Below are 14,380 nucleotides of genomic sequence, written 5' to 3'. Positions count from 1 at the left end.
ATGAAGCTATGTGTATTCCGATCATTCTCATTTAGGCAGATGAAAACAGTTGAAAAGTCACCTGAGATACCATAATGGTGTAGTAGGCATGGGGATATGCAACATATAGATAAGAAATATGGAGGTTGTTTGACTGAGTGCCACAATTAATGAGAATTTGTCACCTAATCTGAGAGACCCTGATTCCTGTGTTGTCTTACTTACTTTGCTTCTTGCTGTAGTTTTGATAAAATCATTGCTTTATCAGCAAAAGATTATTATAAGAGGACTATTTATCTCATGCAATGTTGTCATCCATATTAATGAACTTTGTGTAACCCTGGCCCCACCACTGATTGGCAGCTTTCTGTGAGCATTGTGCATATCAGATATCTGCTAATAAGTGGTATGGGCAGGATTATATATTGTTCAGCATTCTGAAAAAATGGTAGATCTACTGCAGAGAAAATAGTGATTCTATCCCAACTGCAGCAAGCAGCCCAGTAAGTGATACAGCACTGGAATCATGGTCTCTGCTCCTACATCATGCTGCTCTCAGTTGGGGTAGCTAAAACCTGGTGACAGAATTAGAGTTGAGCGCGGTTCGTGGTTCTCCAGTTCGAGTGATTTTGGGGGCTGTTCTAGATCGAACTAGAACTCAAGCTTTTTGCTAAAGCTCGATAGTTCAAGTTACGTTCGAGAACGGTTCTAGCAGCAAAAAGCCAAGCTAATTAGTAGCTGGCTTTCCGCTGTAATAGTGTAAGTCACTCTGTGACTCACACTATTATGAAATTTCAGTGTATAGTGTGCGGGAACAGCGCATTCAGATCACTGCTGCTGGGATAATGGCGATCGCCATTTTTTTTTTCCTTGTCTTCCTTCCCTAAGCGTGCGCGTGTAGTGGGGTGGGCCAGCATGTCAGCCAATCCCAGACACACACACAGCTAAGTGGACTTTTAGCCAGAGAAGCAACGGCATGTGTGATAGGATGTCCATGTCACATGTCCCTGCATTCTGAAAACGGGCATCTGCCCGTCCGGACGCCATTATCTCTTCTGCGTCTGGGTGTCAGTCAGCGCTGGCGTAGCTCCTGTCTCTGATACTGCTGTGTACACTCTACACACAGCGCCATACACAATAGGAATAGAGGTTTCTATTAGCCCTTGTAAGGGCTAATAACAGCAGGCTCAGAGCCATAGGTGACTGTCAGGTCCGTGGAAACAGATTTTAACAGCTACAGAAGATAACAGCGTCTGTGTAGCTAAGCTCAGGGACTTCCTCGCTGCATTTCACCATTAAGAGGGATAGAAAGTGAGGCTTCCTTTCCTCTACACAGACCCACAACCCTGCCACTGTACCCTCCTGCCCTTTGCACACTCAAACTCATTGTTACTAAGCCATTATACTAGCAAACACTGAGGAAATTAGTGGCATCCTAAAAATGGCTGTTGGACTTCCATTTATTGTCCCACTGGTGCAAAGCTATTTGCAGCACCACTGCATTGCACACTCAAACTCGTTGTTACTAAGCCATTATACTAGCAAACACTGAGGAAACTTAGTGGCATCCTAAAAATGGCTGTTGGACTTCCATTTATTGTCCCACTGGTGCAAAGCTATTTGCAGCACCACTGCATTGCACACTCAAACTCGTTGTTACTAAGCCATTATACTAGCAAACACTGAGGAAACTTAGTGGCATCCTAAAAATGGCTGTTGGACTTCCATTTATTGTCCCACTGGTGCAAAGCTATTTGCAGCACCACTGCATTGCACACTCAAACTCGTTGTTACTAAGCCATTATACTAGCAAACACTGAGTAAACTTAGTGTGCATCCTAAAAGTGGCTGTTGGACTTCCATTAGTGTCCCACTGGTGCAAATCTATTTGCAGCACCTCTGCATTACACACTCAAACTCATTGTTACTAAGCCATAATACTAGCAAACTATGCTGCCAGTTTAAGGGCCGTAGTTGCATTGTCAGAGATAGATATTGTTGTTTATTCTGCTGTTAATAAAGCTAGACCACCGCTGCAATCTACACCCCCTCTCAATTTTCACTACCACATTTTAAGTGCACAATCTTGTCGCAATCAAAATGAGTGGCAAAATGACAGATGCTGGTGGAAAGGGGAAGAGGCGTGTTGGAAAAGGAAAAAATGGGTTTGTCCGTGGGGAAGGTGGCAAAGCTCCATTAACATCTGCTGAAGATAGACCATCTTCCAGCAAAAGTAAGATGTCTACTACTTACCGTGGACAATCCGATGTGCTCCCTTTTTTACGGACACGAACAACTGGAACAAAGGTAGATGATGGCCAAAAAAAGAAAATGCTTGAATGGATCTCAAGTGGTCCAACAAGTGCCCTCTCCGCCACCTCAACTACCGCATCCAAAAAACACCAGTCCTCTGAGTTGTCATCCCAATCAGACTTGCTTTCTCCCAGCTCTGAAGTCTCCATCCGCCCTGCACAGTATGGTGGAACTGAGAAGGCGGAGTCTGCAGAGCTGTTCAGTCACACTATAGCCTGGGAATCAGAGGTCTGCTCCCAAGCTACAGTGAGTACAGACCAGGAAATGGTCTGCAGTGATGCCCAGAACCTTTGTGACTCAGATTCAGGCTGTGATGAACAAGTTTCTGACCATAATGTGGACCCTTATTCACAAACTGAAACACCTGTGGTTATAGACAATGAGGAACATACTGATGACGATGAGACGCAGATACCAGATTGGGATGACAACTTAAATATTCGGTCAGGGTAAGAAGAGGCTCAATCTGAGGGTGAGGGGAGTGCAAACACAACAATTGATGAGGAAGTTCTAGATCCCACCTACTGTCAACCCACAGTCAGGCACTCGAGGAGGTCAACAGAGGCGGTGGAGGAGGATGCAACTGACGACGAAGTTACCTTGCGCCTTCCTGGACAGAGTCGGAGTACTGGTAGCACGTCTACAACTGCATCCTCAGCCACCACTGTGCCTCTGAGCACTAGTCGGGGTGGATCAGCAGGTCGCATGCCCTCTAAGCCTTGCCTAGCCTGGTCCTTTTTTGACATAGCAAAAGATTACCCAAATTATGTGATCTGTAAAATTTGTCGTGATTCTGTTAGTAGAGGGCAAAACCTCAGCAGTTTGACAACTTCTTCCATGAATCGTCACATGAATAAATATCATATGTCCCAGTGGAAAGCTCACCGTGCTGCAATGCGGCCTAGAGGAGCGAACCATCCACCGCCTGCCCCTTCTAGTGCATCCGCGCGCTCTTCATCTTCTAGGACTGTGGGGACAGCTGTCACACCTGGTTTTCCACGCACAACTTCCACCACTGTAACCGCAACAGGCAGTTTGCTTGGTAGGTCGTCAGTTGGTTTGGAAGGGGAAACAAGTGCGTGTGTACAGCTCTCTCAGACATCAATAGCACCAATGTTGGATGAAGGCAACATCATGTCTACGCCTGCACTTTCCTCACAAACCTGCATTTTTCCAGGGACACCCTACTCAACACCGTCTACACACAGCAGCCAGATCTCTGTCCCTCAGATGTGGACAAATAAAAGGTCATTTCCTGCGACCCATGACAAAGCTAAGAGGTTGACTTTATCCCTCTGTAAGCTCTTGGCTACCGAAATGCTGCCTTTCCGCCTGGTGGACACACAGGATTTTAGAGACCTTATGTCTGTCGCTGTGCCCCAGTACCAGATGCCCAGTCGCCACTACTTCTCTAAGAAAGGTGTGCCTGCGCTACACCAGCATGTCGCACATAACATCACCGCTTCCTTGAGAAACTCTGTGTGTGAACGGGTGCATTTCACCACCGATACTTGGACCAGTAAGCATGGACAGGGATGTTACATGTCGCTGACTGGGCACTGGGTAACTATGGCGATAGATGGTGAAGGGTCTGCTGCACAAGTCTTGCTGTCCCCACGACTTGTGTGTCAATCCTCTGTCTGTCCAAGTTCCGCCACTGCTTCTGCCTCCTCCACCTCGTCTGGGTCCTCCACCTCCGCCCCAAGCTTGCCTGGTCAGGCCACCAGCGTTCTAACTGCGCAGAAGGAATCACGCACCCCTCATTACTATGCTAGCAGCAGGCAATCTTTAGCTTGAAATGTCTTGGAAATAAGAGTCACACAGCGGCTGACTGAGTTGTGGGCAGCTCTGGAGACTGAGTTTAATAAATGGTTGTCTCCACTCAACCTGCAGCCTGGTAAAGCCATGTGCGACAATGCTGCAAACCTGGGTGCGGCCCTTCCCCTGGCCAAGGTGACACACGTGCCTTGTATGGCTCACGTGTTGAACCTTGTTGTCCAGCAATTTTTAACACACTATTCCGGCCTAGATGGCCTTCTGAACAGGGCACGAAAACTGTCTGCTCACTTCCGCCGTTCAACCACCGCTGCTGAGCGACTTGCATCGCTCCAGAAGTCTTTTGGCCTGCCGGTTCATCGCCTGAAATGCGATGTGCCGACACGCTGGAATTCGACTCTCCACATGTTACAGCGACTGTGGTAGCACCGTCGAGCCCTGGTGCAATATGTCATGACGTATAGCCTGGGCCAACGAGATGCAGAGGTGGGGAAGATCACCCTGATGGAGTGGTCTCAGATCAAGGACCTATGCACCCTTCTGCACAGTTTCGACATGGCGACGAATATGTTTAGCGCTGACAATGCCATTATCAGCATGACAATTTCAGTCATTTACATGCTGGAGCACACGCTAAACACTATTCGGAGTCAGGGGGTGGGACAACAGGAAGGGGAGGAACTACAGGAGGATTCATATGCGCAAGAGACAACAATATCATCAAGGTCCAGATGTTCATCATCACCAACGCGGCAGGCATGGGACTATGGGGGACAGGGATCAACAAGGGCACATAGTAGCAGGCGAAATGTTGAGGAAGGTGCAGGAGAACATGAAGAAATGGAGGACGAACTGTCCATGGACATGGAAGACTCAGCGGCTGAGGGAGACCTTGGTCAAATTTCTGTTGAAAGAGGTTGCGGGGAGATGTCAGAGGAAGAAAGAACGGTTAGCACCTCTATGCCACAAACACAGCGTGGACTTGGTCCGCATGGCTGCGCAAGACACATGAGCGCCTTCTTGCTGCACTACCTCCAACATGACCCTCGTATTGTCAAAATTAGAAGTGATGATGACTACTGGCTTGCCACACTATTAGATCCCCGGTACAAGTCCAAATTTTGTGACATAATTCCAGCCATAGAAAGGGACGCACGTATGCAGGAGTATCAGCAGAAGCTGTTACTCGATCTTAGCTCGGCTTTTCCACCAAACAACCGTGCAGGTGCAGGGAGTGAATCTCCCAGTTGTAACTTGACAAACATGGGACGGTCTCGTCATCTTCAACAGTCTACCCGTACCAGTAGCACCGCATCTGGTGCTGGTAACAGCAATTTTATTGAATCTTTTCATAATTTTTTAGACCATCCTTTGCAAGGCCACCAGAGACAACAAGTCTGACACATAGTCAATGGCTGGAGAGGATGATACAGGAGTATCTCCAAATGAACATCGATGCCATTACTTTGCAAATGGAGCCTTGCTCATTTTGGGCTTCAAATCTTGAAAAATGGCCAGAGCTCTCCACTTATGCCTTGGAGTTTATGTCGTGTCCAGCTGCCAGCGATGTCTCTGAATGTGTCTTCAGTGCTGCTGGGTGTGTGCTGACAGATAAGCGCACGCGTCTGTCCAGTGACAATGTGGACAGACTAACGTTCATCAAAATGAACAAGTCATGGATCCACAAGGAATTTACTACCCCTGTGTCATCCTGGGGAGAGTAAATGCTTGTGGATTTTGAATGTGCTTGATGCAAATCTAGCTGTGAAGTGTACAACTGGGGCACAAGTGCTGCCACTGAAGGGGTGGGTGTGTGTGTGTGGCCCAATTTTTGGAAAAAAGGGAGACTCCGCTTGGAGTAACCGTTGCTTACAGTGTTTTTAAAAATGATCCAAGATGAACAGAGCTGGGATCAGGAAAGACTTAGCTACCTACCCCGGTGTCATCCTGGGGACGGTTAAGGATGGCGCATTTTTGAATGTGCTTCTTGATGCAAATCTAGCTGTGAAGTGTACAACTGGGGCACAAGTGCTGCCACCGAAGGGGTGGGTGTGTGTGGGGCCCAATTTTTGGAAAAAAGGGAGACTCCGCTTGGAGTAACCCTTGCTTGCTGTGTTTTTTAAAAGGAGCCAAGATAAACAAGTCATGGTTCAGCAAAGACTTTGCTACCTACCCCGGTGTCATCCTGGGGACGGTTAAGGATGGCGTATTTTTGAATGTGCTTGATGCAAATCTACCTGTGAAGTGTACAACTGGGGCACAAGTGCTGCCACTGAAGGGGTGGGTGTGTGTGGGGCACAATTTTTGGAAAAAAGGGAGACTCCGCTTGGAGTAACCTTACGGTGATTTACATGATTTTAGAAGGGCATGCCATGCCTATATCTGTGTCTCCTCCTCTTTTTCCTTGTCCAGCTCTTTTGTTTTCGCATGAGTATATGTCCTTTTCACTTTCCCATGTGTTTGTGTTGTGTTGTGAGTTGTTTGTGACCTTTTGGACACCTTTGAGGGTGTTTTCTAGGTGTTTTTATGTGTTTGTGATTGCCTCCCATTGTTTCCTATGCGGTTCGAGTGGTTCGCCGAACCGAACTCGAACGAGACCTCCGTTCGGCGAACCGAACTCGAGCTGAACCGCGACCGGTTCGCTCATCTCTAGACAGAATATCTTTAAATTAGCTATGAGCTGTACAAAAAAAACATAAAATGCAATGTAAAAAAAAAATCAACAGCGTTCTTTGAATCCTGAAAAATGATACAAATACAAGTAAATTTGCTGTGCAATATATACAGTATATGTAATGTACCTTCAGCATGAGCTGAATGCCTTTCCTGGGATGTCCCTCTTGAATATCAAGGAAAGCAGCTTGCAACATAAATTGGGCCTGGATCTCGGAATCATTGAGTGCTTCTGCCTCTACAATACCCTCAGTTATTAGAGCTGAACCATCCAGCACATCCTGATCTAGAAAGAGATGTATAAAAACATTACCTTACTATACCAGCAACCTTGTTCTGATAACAGTACACCTGTCTGCACACATACAAACTGTCAGGAAAGTGTATCTTTAATGCTAGGGAACTGTCAAGCAACAGATAAGCAATACCACGAGGAGGCTAAAGTGGACCACGTAGCACAGGCAAGGAAGTCAGCACTGTCAGCCACGTATACTTGGAAATGTAGAAGTGGAAATCAAAAGGAAAGAAAAAAGGATTCAATTGCAAAGGGAAATTATTAAACAAAATAATCTCGTTACAACAGAACTTATGGCAGAACATTGTTTGCACAGTGAAAAATAGTGCCAAGTGTGCATTAGTTAGGGCGCTCTCACACATCTGGCTTTTCGCCGGTTTGCCAGTTCCGCCGCATGCCAGTACAGTGTATACAGTACAATGGCAGCGCTGTAACTTCCGGGTCACATGCTCCGGTCATATGACAGCATGTGACCGGAGCTTGTCGCGCTGCCACTGTACTGTATACACTATACTGAAGTGTGCCGGAACCGGCAAACCGGTGAAAAGCCAGATGTGTGAGAGCGCCCTCATGGGGAATATTTACACACCAAAAAATCTAGGGTAAAAGTTGAAGAACAGAGCCTCAAACACAGATGAGAACAGAGACTAATAGGATCTAAGTAGCTACATAATTACTTAATTGCTTCTATTTTAGTTGCCATAGAGTGCAAGTTTTCTTCTCGAGTTCCTGGGATTACGTTTACATTGTGATCAATTTATTCCTTTCTAATCCTTTATAATCCTTTATATTTTCTGTAATTTGGATTAATACAATGTAATACATTTATTCTCTTTTAAAGGGAATTTGTCAGGTGATTTTTGTGAACCCTACTAAAGCGGGCTTTACACGCTGCGATATCGGTATCGATATCGCTAGCGAGCGTACCTGCCCCCGTCGGTTGTGCGTCACGGGCAAATCGCTGCCCGTGGCGCACAACATCGCTTACACCCGTCACACGGACTAACCTTCCCTGCGACGTCGTTGTGGCTGGCGATCCGCCCCCTTTCTAAGGGGGCGCTTCGTGCGGCGTCACAGCGACGTCACACGGCAGCCGTCCAATAGCAGAGGAGGGGCGGAGATGAGCGGCCAGAACATGCCGCCCACTTCCTTCCTTCCTCATTGCCAGTGGACGCAGGTAAGGAGATGTTCGTCGTTCCTGCAGTGTCACACATAGCAATGTGTGATGCCGCAGAAACGAGGAACAACCAGCGGCAAGCCCCAACGATATTATGAAAAGGAGCGACGTATCAATGATCAACAATTTTTGACGTTTTTGCGATCATTGATTGTCACTCCTTGGTGTCACACGCTGCGATGCCGCTAACGACGCCAGATGTGCGTCACTAATGACGTGACCCCAACGATATATCGTTAGCGATGTCGCAGCATGTAAAGCACCCTTAAGAGTATTCTGAAATAGAGCTTGGGCAGCTCTTTCAGGATATGTAACTTTTATTCTTGTACATGGCCCCATTGTGTTGCTTTAAACTCCGGAAAATTTATAGTCATGCGTCAGCTAGTCAAGTGTATACTGTGTCAGAATTATTAGGCAAATGAGTATTTTGATCACATGATCATTTTTATACATGTTGTCCTACTCCAAGCTGTATAGGTTGAGAGCCAACTACCAATTAAGTAAATCAGGTGATGTGCATCTCTGTAATGAGGAGGGGTGTGGTGTAATGACATCAACACCCTATATAAGGTGTGCTTATTTATTAGGCAACTCCCTTTCCTTTGGCAAAATGGGTCAGAAGAGAGATTTGACAGGCTCTGAAAAGTCCAAAATTGTGAGATGTCTTGCAGAGGGATGCAGCAGTCTTGAAATTGCCAAACCTTTGAAGCGTGATCACCGAACAATCAAGCATTTCATGGTAAATAGACAACAGGGTTGCAAGAAGCGTATTGGGCAAAAAAAGGCGCAAAAAAACTGCCCATTAATTGAGGAAATTCTTGCGTGAAGCTGCCAAGATGCCATTTGACACCAGTATGGCCATTTTTCAGAGCTGCAACGTTACTTGAGTATCAAAAAGCACAAGGTGTGCCATACTCAGGGACATGACCAAGGTAAGGAAGGCTGAAAAACCACAACCTTTGAACAAGAAACATAAGATAAAACGTCAAGACTGGGCCAAGAAATATCTTAAGACTGACTTTTCAAAGGTTTTATGGACTGATGAGATGAGAGTGACTCTAGATGGGCCAGATGGATGGGCCAGAGTCTGGATCAGTAAAGGGCAGACAGCTCCACTCTGACTCGGATGCCAGCAAGATGGAGGTGGGGTACTGGTATGGGCTGGTATCATCAAAGATGAACTTGTGGGACCTTTTCGGGTTGAGAAGGGAGTGAAGCTCAACTCCCAAACCTACTGCCAGTTTCTGGAAGACAACTTCTTCAAGCAGTGGTACAGGAAGAAGTCGGTAGAGTTCAAGAAAAACATGATTTTCATGCAGGACAATGCTCCATCACATGCATCCGACTAGTCCACAGCGTGGCTGGCCAGTAAAGGTCTAAAAGATGAAAAAATAATGACATGGCCCCCTTGTTCACCTCATTCTGAACCTCATAGAGAACCTGTGATCCCTCATAAAATGTGAGATCTACAGGGAGGGAAAAAAGTAAACCTCTCGGAACAGTGTCTGGGAGGCTGTGGTGGCTGCTGCACGCAATGTTGATCGTAAACAGATCAAGCAACTGACAGATTCTATGGATGGTAGGCTGTTGAGTGTCATCATAAAGAAAGGTGGCTATATTGGTCACTAATTTTTTGGGGTTTTGTTTTTGCATGTCAGAAATGTTTATTTCTAAATTTTGTGCAGTTATATTGGTTTACCTGGTGAAAATAAACAAGTGAGATGGGAATATATTTGGTTTTTATTAAGTTGCCTAATAATTCTGAACAGTAATAGTTACCTGCACAAACAGATATCCTCCTAAAATAGCCAAATCTAAAAAAAAAACACTCGAACTTCCAAAAATATTAAGCTTTTGGGTTGATTGAGAACATAGTTGTTGATCAATAATAAAAAAAATCCTCTAAAATACAACTTGCCTAATAATTCTGCACACAGTGTATGTAAATGCAGATGAATATTCACTTCTTCTCTCGCCCATAATCCCGCCCACCCATCTGCGCCGGTGTCACTGATTGGATGCAGTCAGACTGCCATATTACTTTATTTGTTGGAGCAAGTGGAATTCATCTTGCAGCTGTGACACCTCTTCCCTTAGCAGGCCTTGTGTGTTGTACTGGTTGTTCTCCATGACACAGGGGTCTGCATTATTCAGCTCACCTTGTCTACTGTTGGTCGCTGTCAGCTCAAATTTCAGGTTAGTCACCTCCTGGCTCGCAGACTGAATTACCCCATCTATTGTCAGGGCCAGCAGCTTGTTATTCTCCATCACTTGCAGGATATTGGCCTGGGGAGAAGGGAGATGGGGAGCAGCATGGTAGGTACAGTGCTCACACTCCGACACCCACTCCCTTGAAGAAATGAGCAGCACTGGCTGAGCTGAACAGTGCAGAACCTTGTGTCATGGATAGTGATGGGCGGACTTTCGGATACCTGGGATTGGCAGGTCTAAAAGAAAAAACGCAGTTGCAGCCCGGATATGTGGCCAGATGCCGGTCCCCATATAAGTCTATGGGGACCATAATCCGGGCTTCAAAATGGTGGTAGAAGAGATAGGGGGATTGAAGCAAGCATGTTATACTTACCTGTCTCCTGCACAGCTGTAACTGCTTCCGGAGCAACACATTCTACTTACGGGGCAGATTATTTTACCTTCATACATGTACACTGCTTCCCCTGCCCACTGGCAGTCCTGGTGTCTGATCAGATGTGCCCCCAGCCTGCGTGACAGCATGCTTAACTGCAACCAATCACAGACTCCATCTGTTAGTCTAAAAATAAATAAATAAATTGGCATAGGGTCCCCTGATATTATGATACCCAGCAAAGATAAAGCATACGGCTACAGGCTGCCGCCCCCAGCCGTGCACTTATCCTAACTGTGTATCAAAATAAAAGAAACCGGGTGCGTTTTTTTAATTATTATTATTTAAATAAATAATTTTTAAAAAACAGCGTGTGGTCCCTACTAATTTTGATACCCATCCATAATAAAGCCTGACAGCTGGGGCTGGTATTCTCAGGCTGGGGTGACTCATGCTTATTGGGGCCCCCCAGCCTAAAAATAGCAAAAAGTAGCCACCCAGAATTGTCACATGTATTAGATGCGACAATCCCAGAACTTTAGCCCGCTCATCCCGATTGACGGTGGCAATCGGAGTAATAAAGCGCTAATAACAGCTCATAGCTGTGACTAAACCCTAGGTGAAAGAGGGTGTTATTTTGTATTTTATTTCAAATAAAGGATTTTTTCATTGTTTGTTTTTTTCACTTACAGATTAGTAATGGGGGGTCTCATAGATGCCTCCCATTACTAATCTAGGGTTATTAATACCTTATTACCTCGAGTGCCACCTCACCAGTACAATCGGGATGAGTTGGGTGAAATGCCGAGATTGTCGCATCTAATGGATGCAACAATTCTGGGCGGCTGCATGCTGCTATATTTAGGCTGGGGGCCCCAATAAGCATGGGTCTCCCCAGTCTTATAATACCAGCCCCCAGATGTCAGGCTTTATCGTAGCTGGGTATTAAAAATTGGGGGGGTCGTACATCATTTTCAATATTTTTTTTAAAAAAGCCGCATTTGATACACAGCCAAAATAACGTGGGTGGCTGGGGGATGTAGCCTGTTTCTGTATGCTTTATCTGTGATGGATATAATATGGAAGGACCCTATGCAAATTTTATTTATTTATTTATTTTTACACCAATCTAGAGCCGCAGATGGAGTCTGTGATTGCAAGCAGTCTAACATGCTGTCTATCAGGGTGGGGGCGCGTCTGATTACAAACAATCATAGACACCAGGACTGATGGTGGGCAGGGGAAGCAGTGAATAGGTATGAAGGTAAATGAGCGGCTCCGGACGTAGAATCAGCAGCCCCGGAAGCAATTACAGCTACGTGAAGACTGGTAAGTATATCACACCTGCTTTATTCTTATTTTCTTTTTTTTTGCTTTATTATTTTTATTACCTAAGTTGCTGGGCCTGGATGGTTACCCAGAGATCCCTGAGAACTCGAGGCCCGCAACTCGGGTACTTTTGAACCTGCACGGATCTGGACTTTTACAGTCTGGGTCCGTCCATCACTAATCATGGAGAATAACCAGCACAACACACAAGGTCTGCAATATGGCAACATGAAGCTGAGCAGATCTGGTACTCTATAAATAGAAGACAAATACACTAATGGTTTGCTTCTAAGGAAAGAGGTGTCACAGTTGCAAGATGAGGTTCACTTGCTCCGATAAATGGAGTAATATGGCAGTCTGATTGTACCCAATTACTAACGCCAATGCAGAGGGGTGGGTGGGATTATGGTCGGGGAAGAGGTGAATATTCATATGCATTTAAATACACCTGACTAGCCGGCGAATGACTATACATTTTCAGGGGCTTAAAGCAACACAACGAGGACACATAAAGCAATAAATGTTACATATCCTAAGAGGGCTGCCCAAACCCTGTTTCAGGATTCTGCTAGTATGGTATGCAAAAATGACTTGACAAATTCCCTTTAAGATTGCTGCTATGCTGATTTTTGTAATTGCCCGCTCAGGGATGGGGTTATGTCAGATAGCAAAGTATACTGTTGCACTATAGTCTCCTTAATCTGACTGCAATATAAAACACCTGTGCAATGCCACAGACCATTTATTATGTTATGAAATGCAATGTCTGTGGCTCAATAGCATGTAATAGGTGGGTACATACAGTAAAATGAATCAAATGTTCTTTTTAGATAAAATCTAGAGGTCTGTTAGGATAGAAATGAATGTCCATACCATGAAGTGCTATTCCACGTATCTGCCTTGTAAGAACAGCAACAAACACAAGTCGACATCTCAGCCACGTGTTTATACTTAGACGCTCTCTGGCTTCACATTCAACTGGATTCATAAAAATTTCTTCACCAATCTTAAATCACGGAAATAGAATAATCAAACTCAAAAGCAAAAAGTAAATTAGACTTATGTAATTAAACTGACTCTGCCAGCACAAAATGACTGTCCGAACCAAGCACGCCTTATAAGGAACATAGCCCTAATAAAAATAATACTTTTAGGCCCCAATTCATCAAAGTGTTTATACCACAAATCTAGCTTGAAAGACTTTGAAAAGTTGCAACATTTTTGTGGAGTAGAGTAAAAATGTAGCGACTTTTACCATTTTCACAGCAGTTTTGGATAGCTTCACCAATATGGGCAGAGCTGGTGAGGACTAGGGGGTGGTTATGCCCACTGACCATATTTATAAATAATGGCAACTTTTTTTAAGCGAGAAATGTACTCCAGTCCATGATTGGAGTAACATTTCTGGAAGGAGGAACGAAGGCGCATTCCACTGAGAAGATGCGTTGAATCCATCAAGTGGTGTGTGTCTATTAATGAATTTGACACTTCTAATTCCTACCACCTCTCCATTAAGACTAGCATATTTAACACCAGTCTTAATGAATGGGGCCTTCTATGTCCAAATTGGATATCATTTGCCAAAAATTCTTCTTCGTACAAATATGCTAATAAAGCACTCATTCCACCCTTTCCATAGCCAATTAGTTCAGCAAACCTTCCAACTATTTGTTTTCCGTCTTTACATGGTTACATAGGTTGAAAAAGACCTAGGTCCATCTTGTTCAACCTTCCTCCACCAATTCTACATCTTATCGATAAATCTTTTATAACCAACAATGTTGTGTGTACTGAGGAAATCAACCAGCCCATTTTTAAAAGCTGTTATAGTGTCTGCCATTACTACCTCTTGTGGTAGGGTATTCCACAGTCTGACTGCTCTAACTGTAAAGAACCCTTTCCTATTTAGCTGCCGGAATCGCCTTTCTTCCACTTGCAGCGAATGCCACCTGGTCATTAGTATTGTCTTTGGAAGAAATAAGTCATGTACCAGTCCTTTATATTGACCACACATGTATTTATACATATAAATGAGATCTCCTCTGAGATGTCTTTTTTCTAAGCTAAACAAATCCAAGTTTTTCAACCTCTTATCATATGGAAGTCTTTCATTCCTTGTAGTAGTCTAGCTACCCGCCTTTGAAGTGACTAACTTCTGAATATCCTTTTTAAATTGTGGAGACCAAAACTGGATCCCATATTCCAGATGTGGCCTAACAAGTGATTTATAGAGGGGTAACAATACGTTGGGATC

The 14,380-nt window shown here is 44.8% G+C and overlaps 1 protein-coding gene across 2 annotated transcripts in view; it reads right to left on the bottom strand.

Moving 5' to 3' along the window:
• The window catches only part of CFAP54 (cilia and flagella associated protein 54), a 680,590-nt gene that overhangs the window by 156,083 nt on the left and 510,127 nt on the right, over positions 1–14,380 (bottom strand). For both annotated transcript variants that reach the window (XM_075344744.1, XM_075344743.1), the window contains exons 54-55: positions 13,000–13,132; positions 6,870–7,027 (exon numbers count right to left, since the gene is read on the bottom strand). In XM_075344744.1, coding sequence (XP_075200859.1) covers positions 6,870–7,027; positions 13,000–13,132 — 291 coding nt within the window. The remainder of the gene's footprint in view (positions 1–6,869; positions 7,028–12,999; positions 13,133–14,380) is intronic.

Source organism: Anomaloglossus baeobatrachus, chromosome 4, assembly GCF_048569485.1.
Source record: "Anomaloglossus baeobatrachus isolate aAnoBae1 chromosome 4, aAnoBae1.hap1, whole genome shotgun sequence".
NCBI lineage: Eukaryota > Metazoa > Chordata > Amphibia > Anura > Aromobatidae > Anomaloglossus > Anomaloglossus baeobatrachus.
This window is presented reverse-complemented; position numbering and strand designations above follow the sequence as displayed.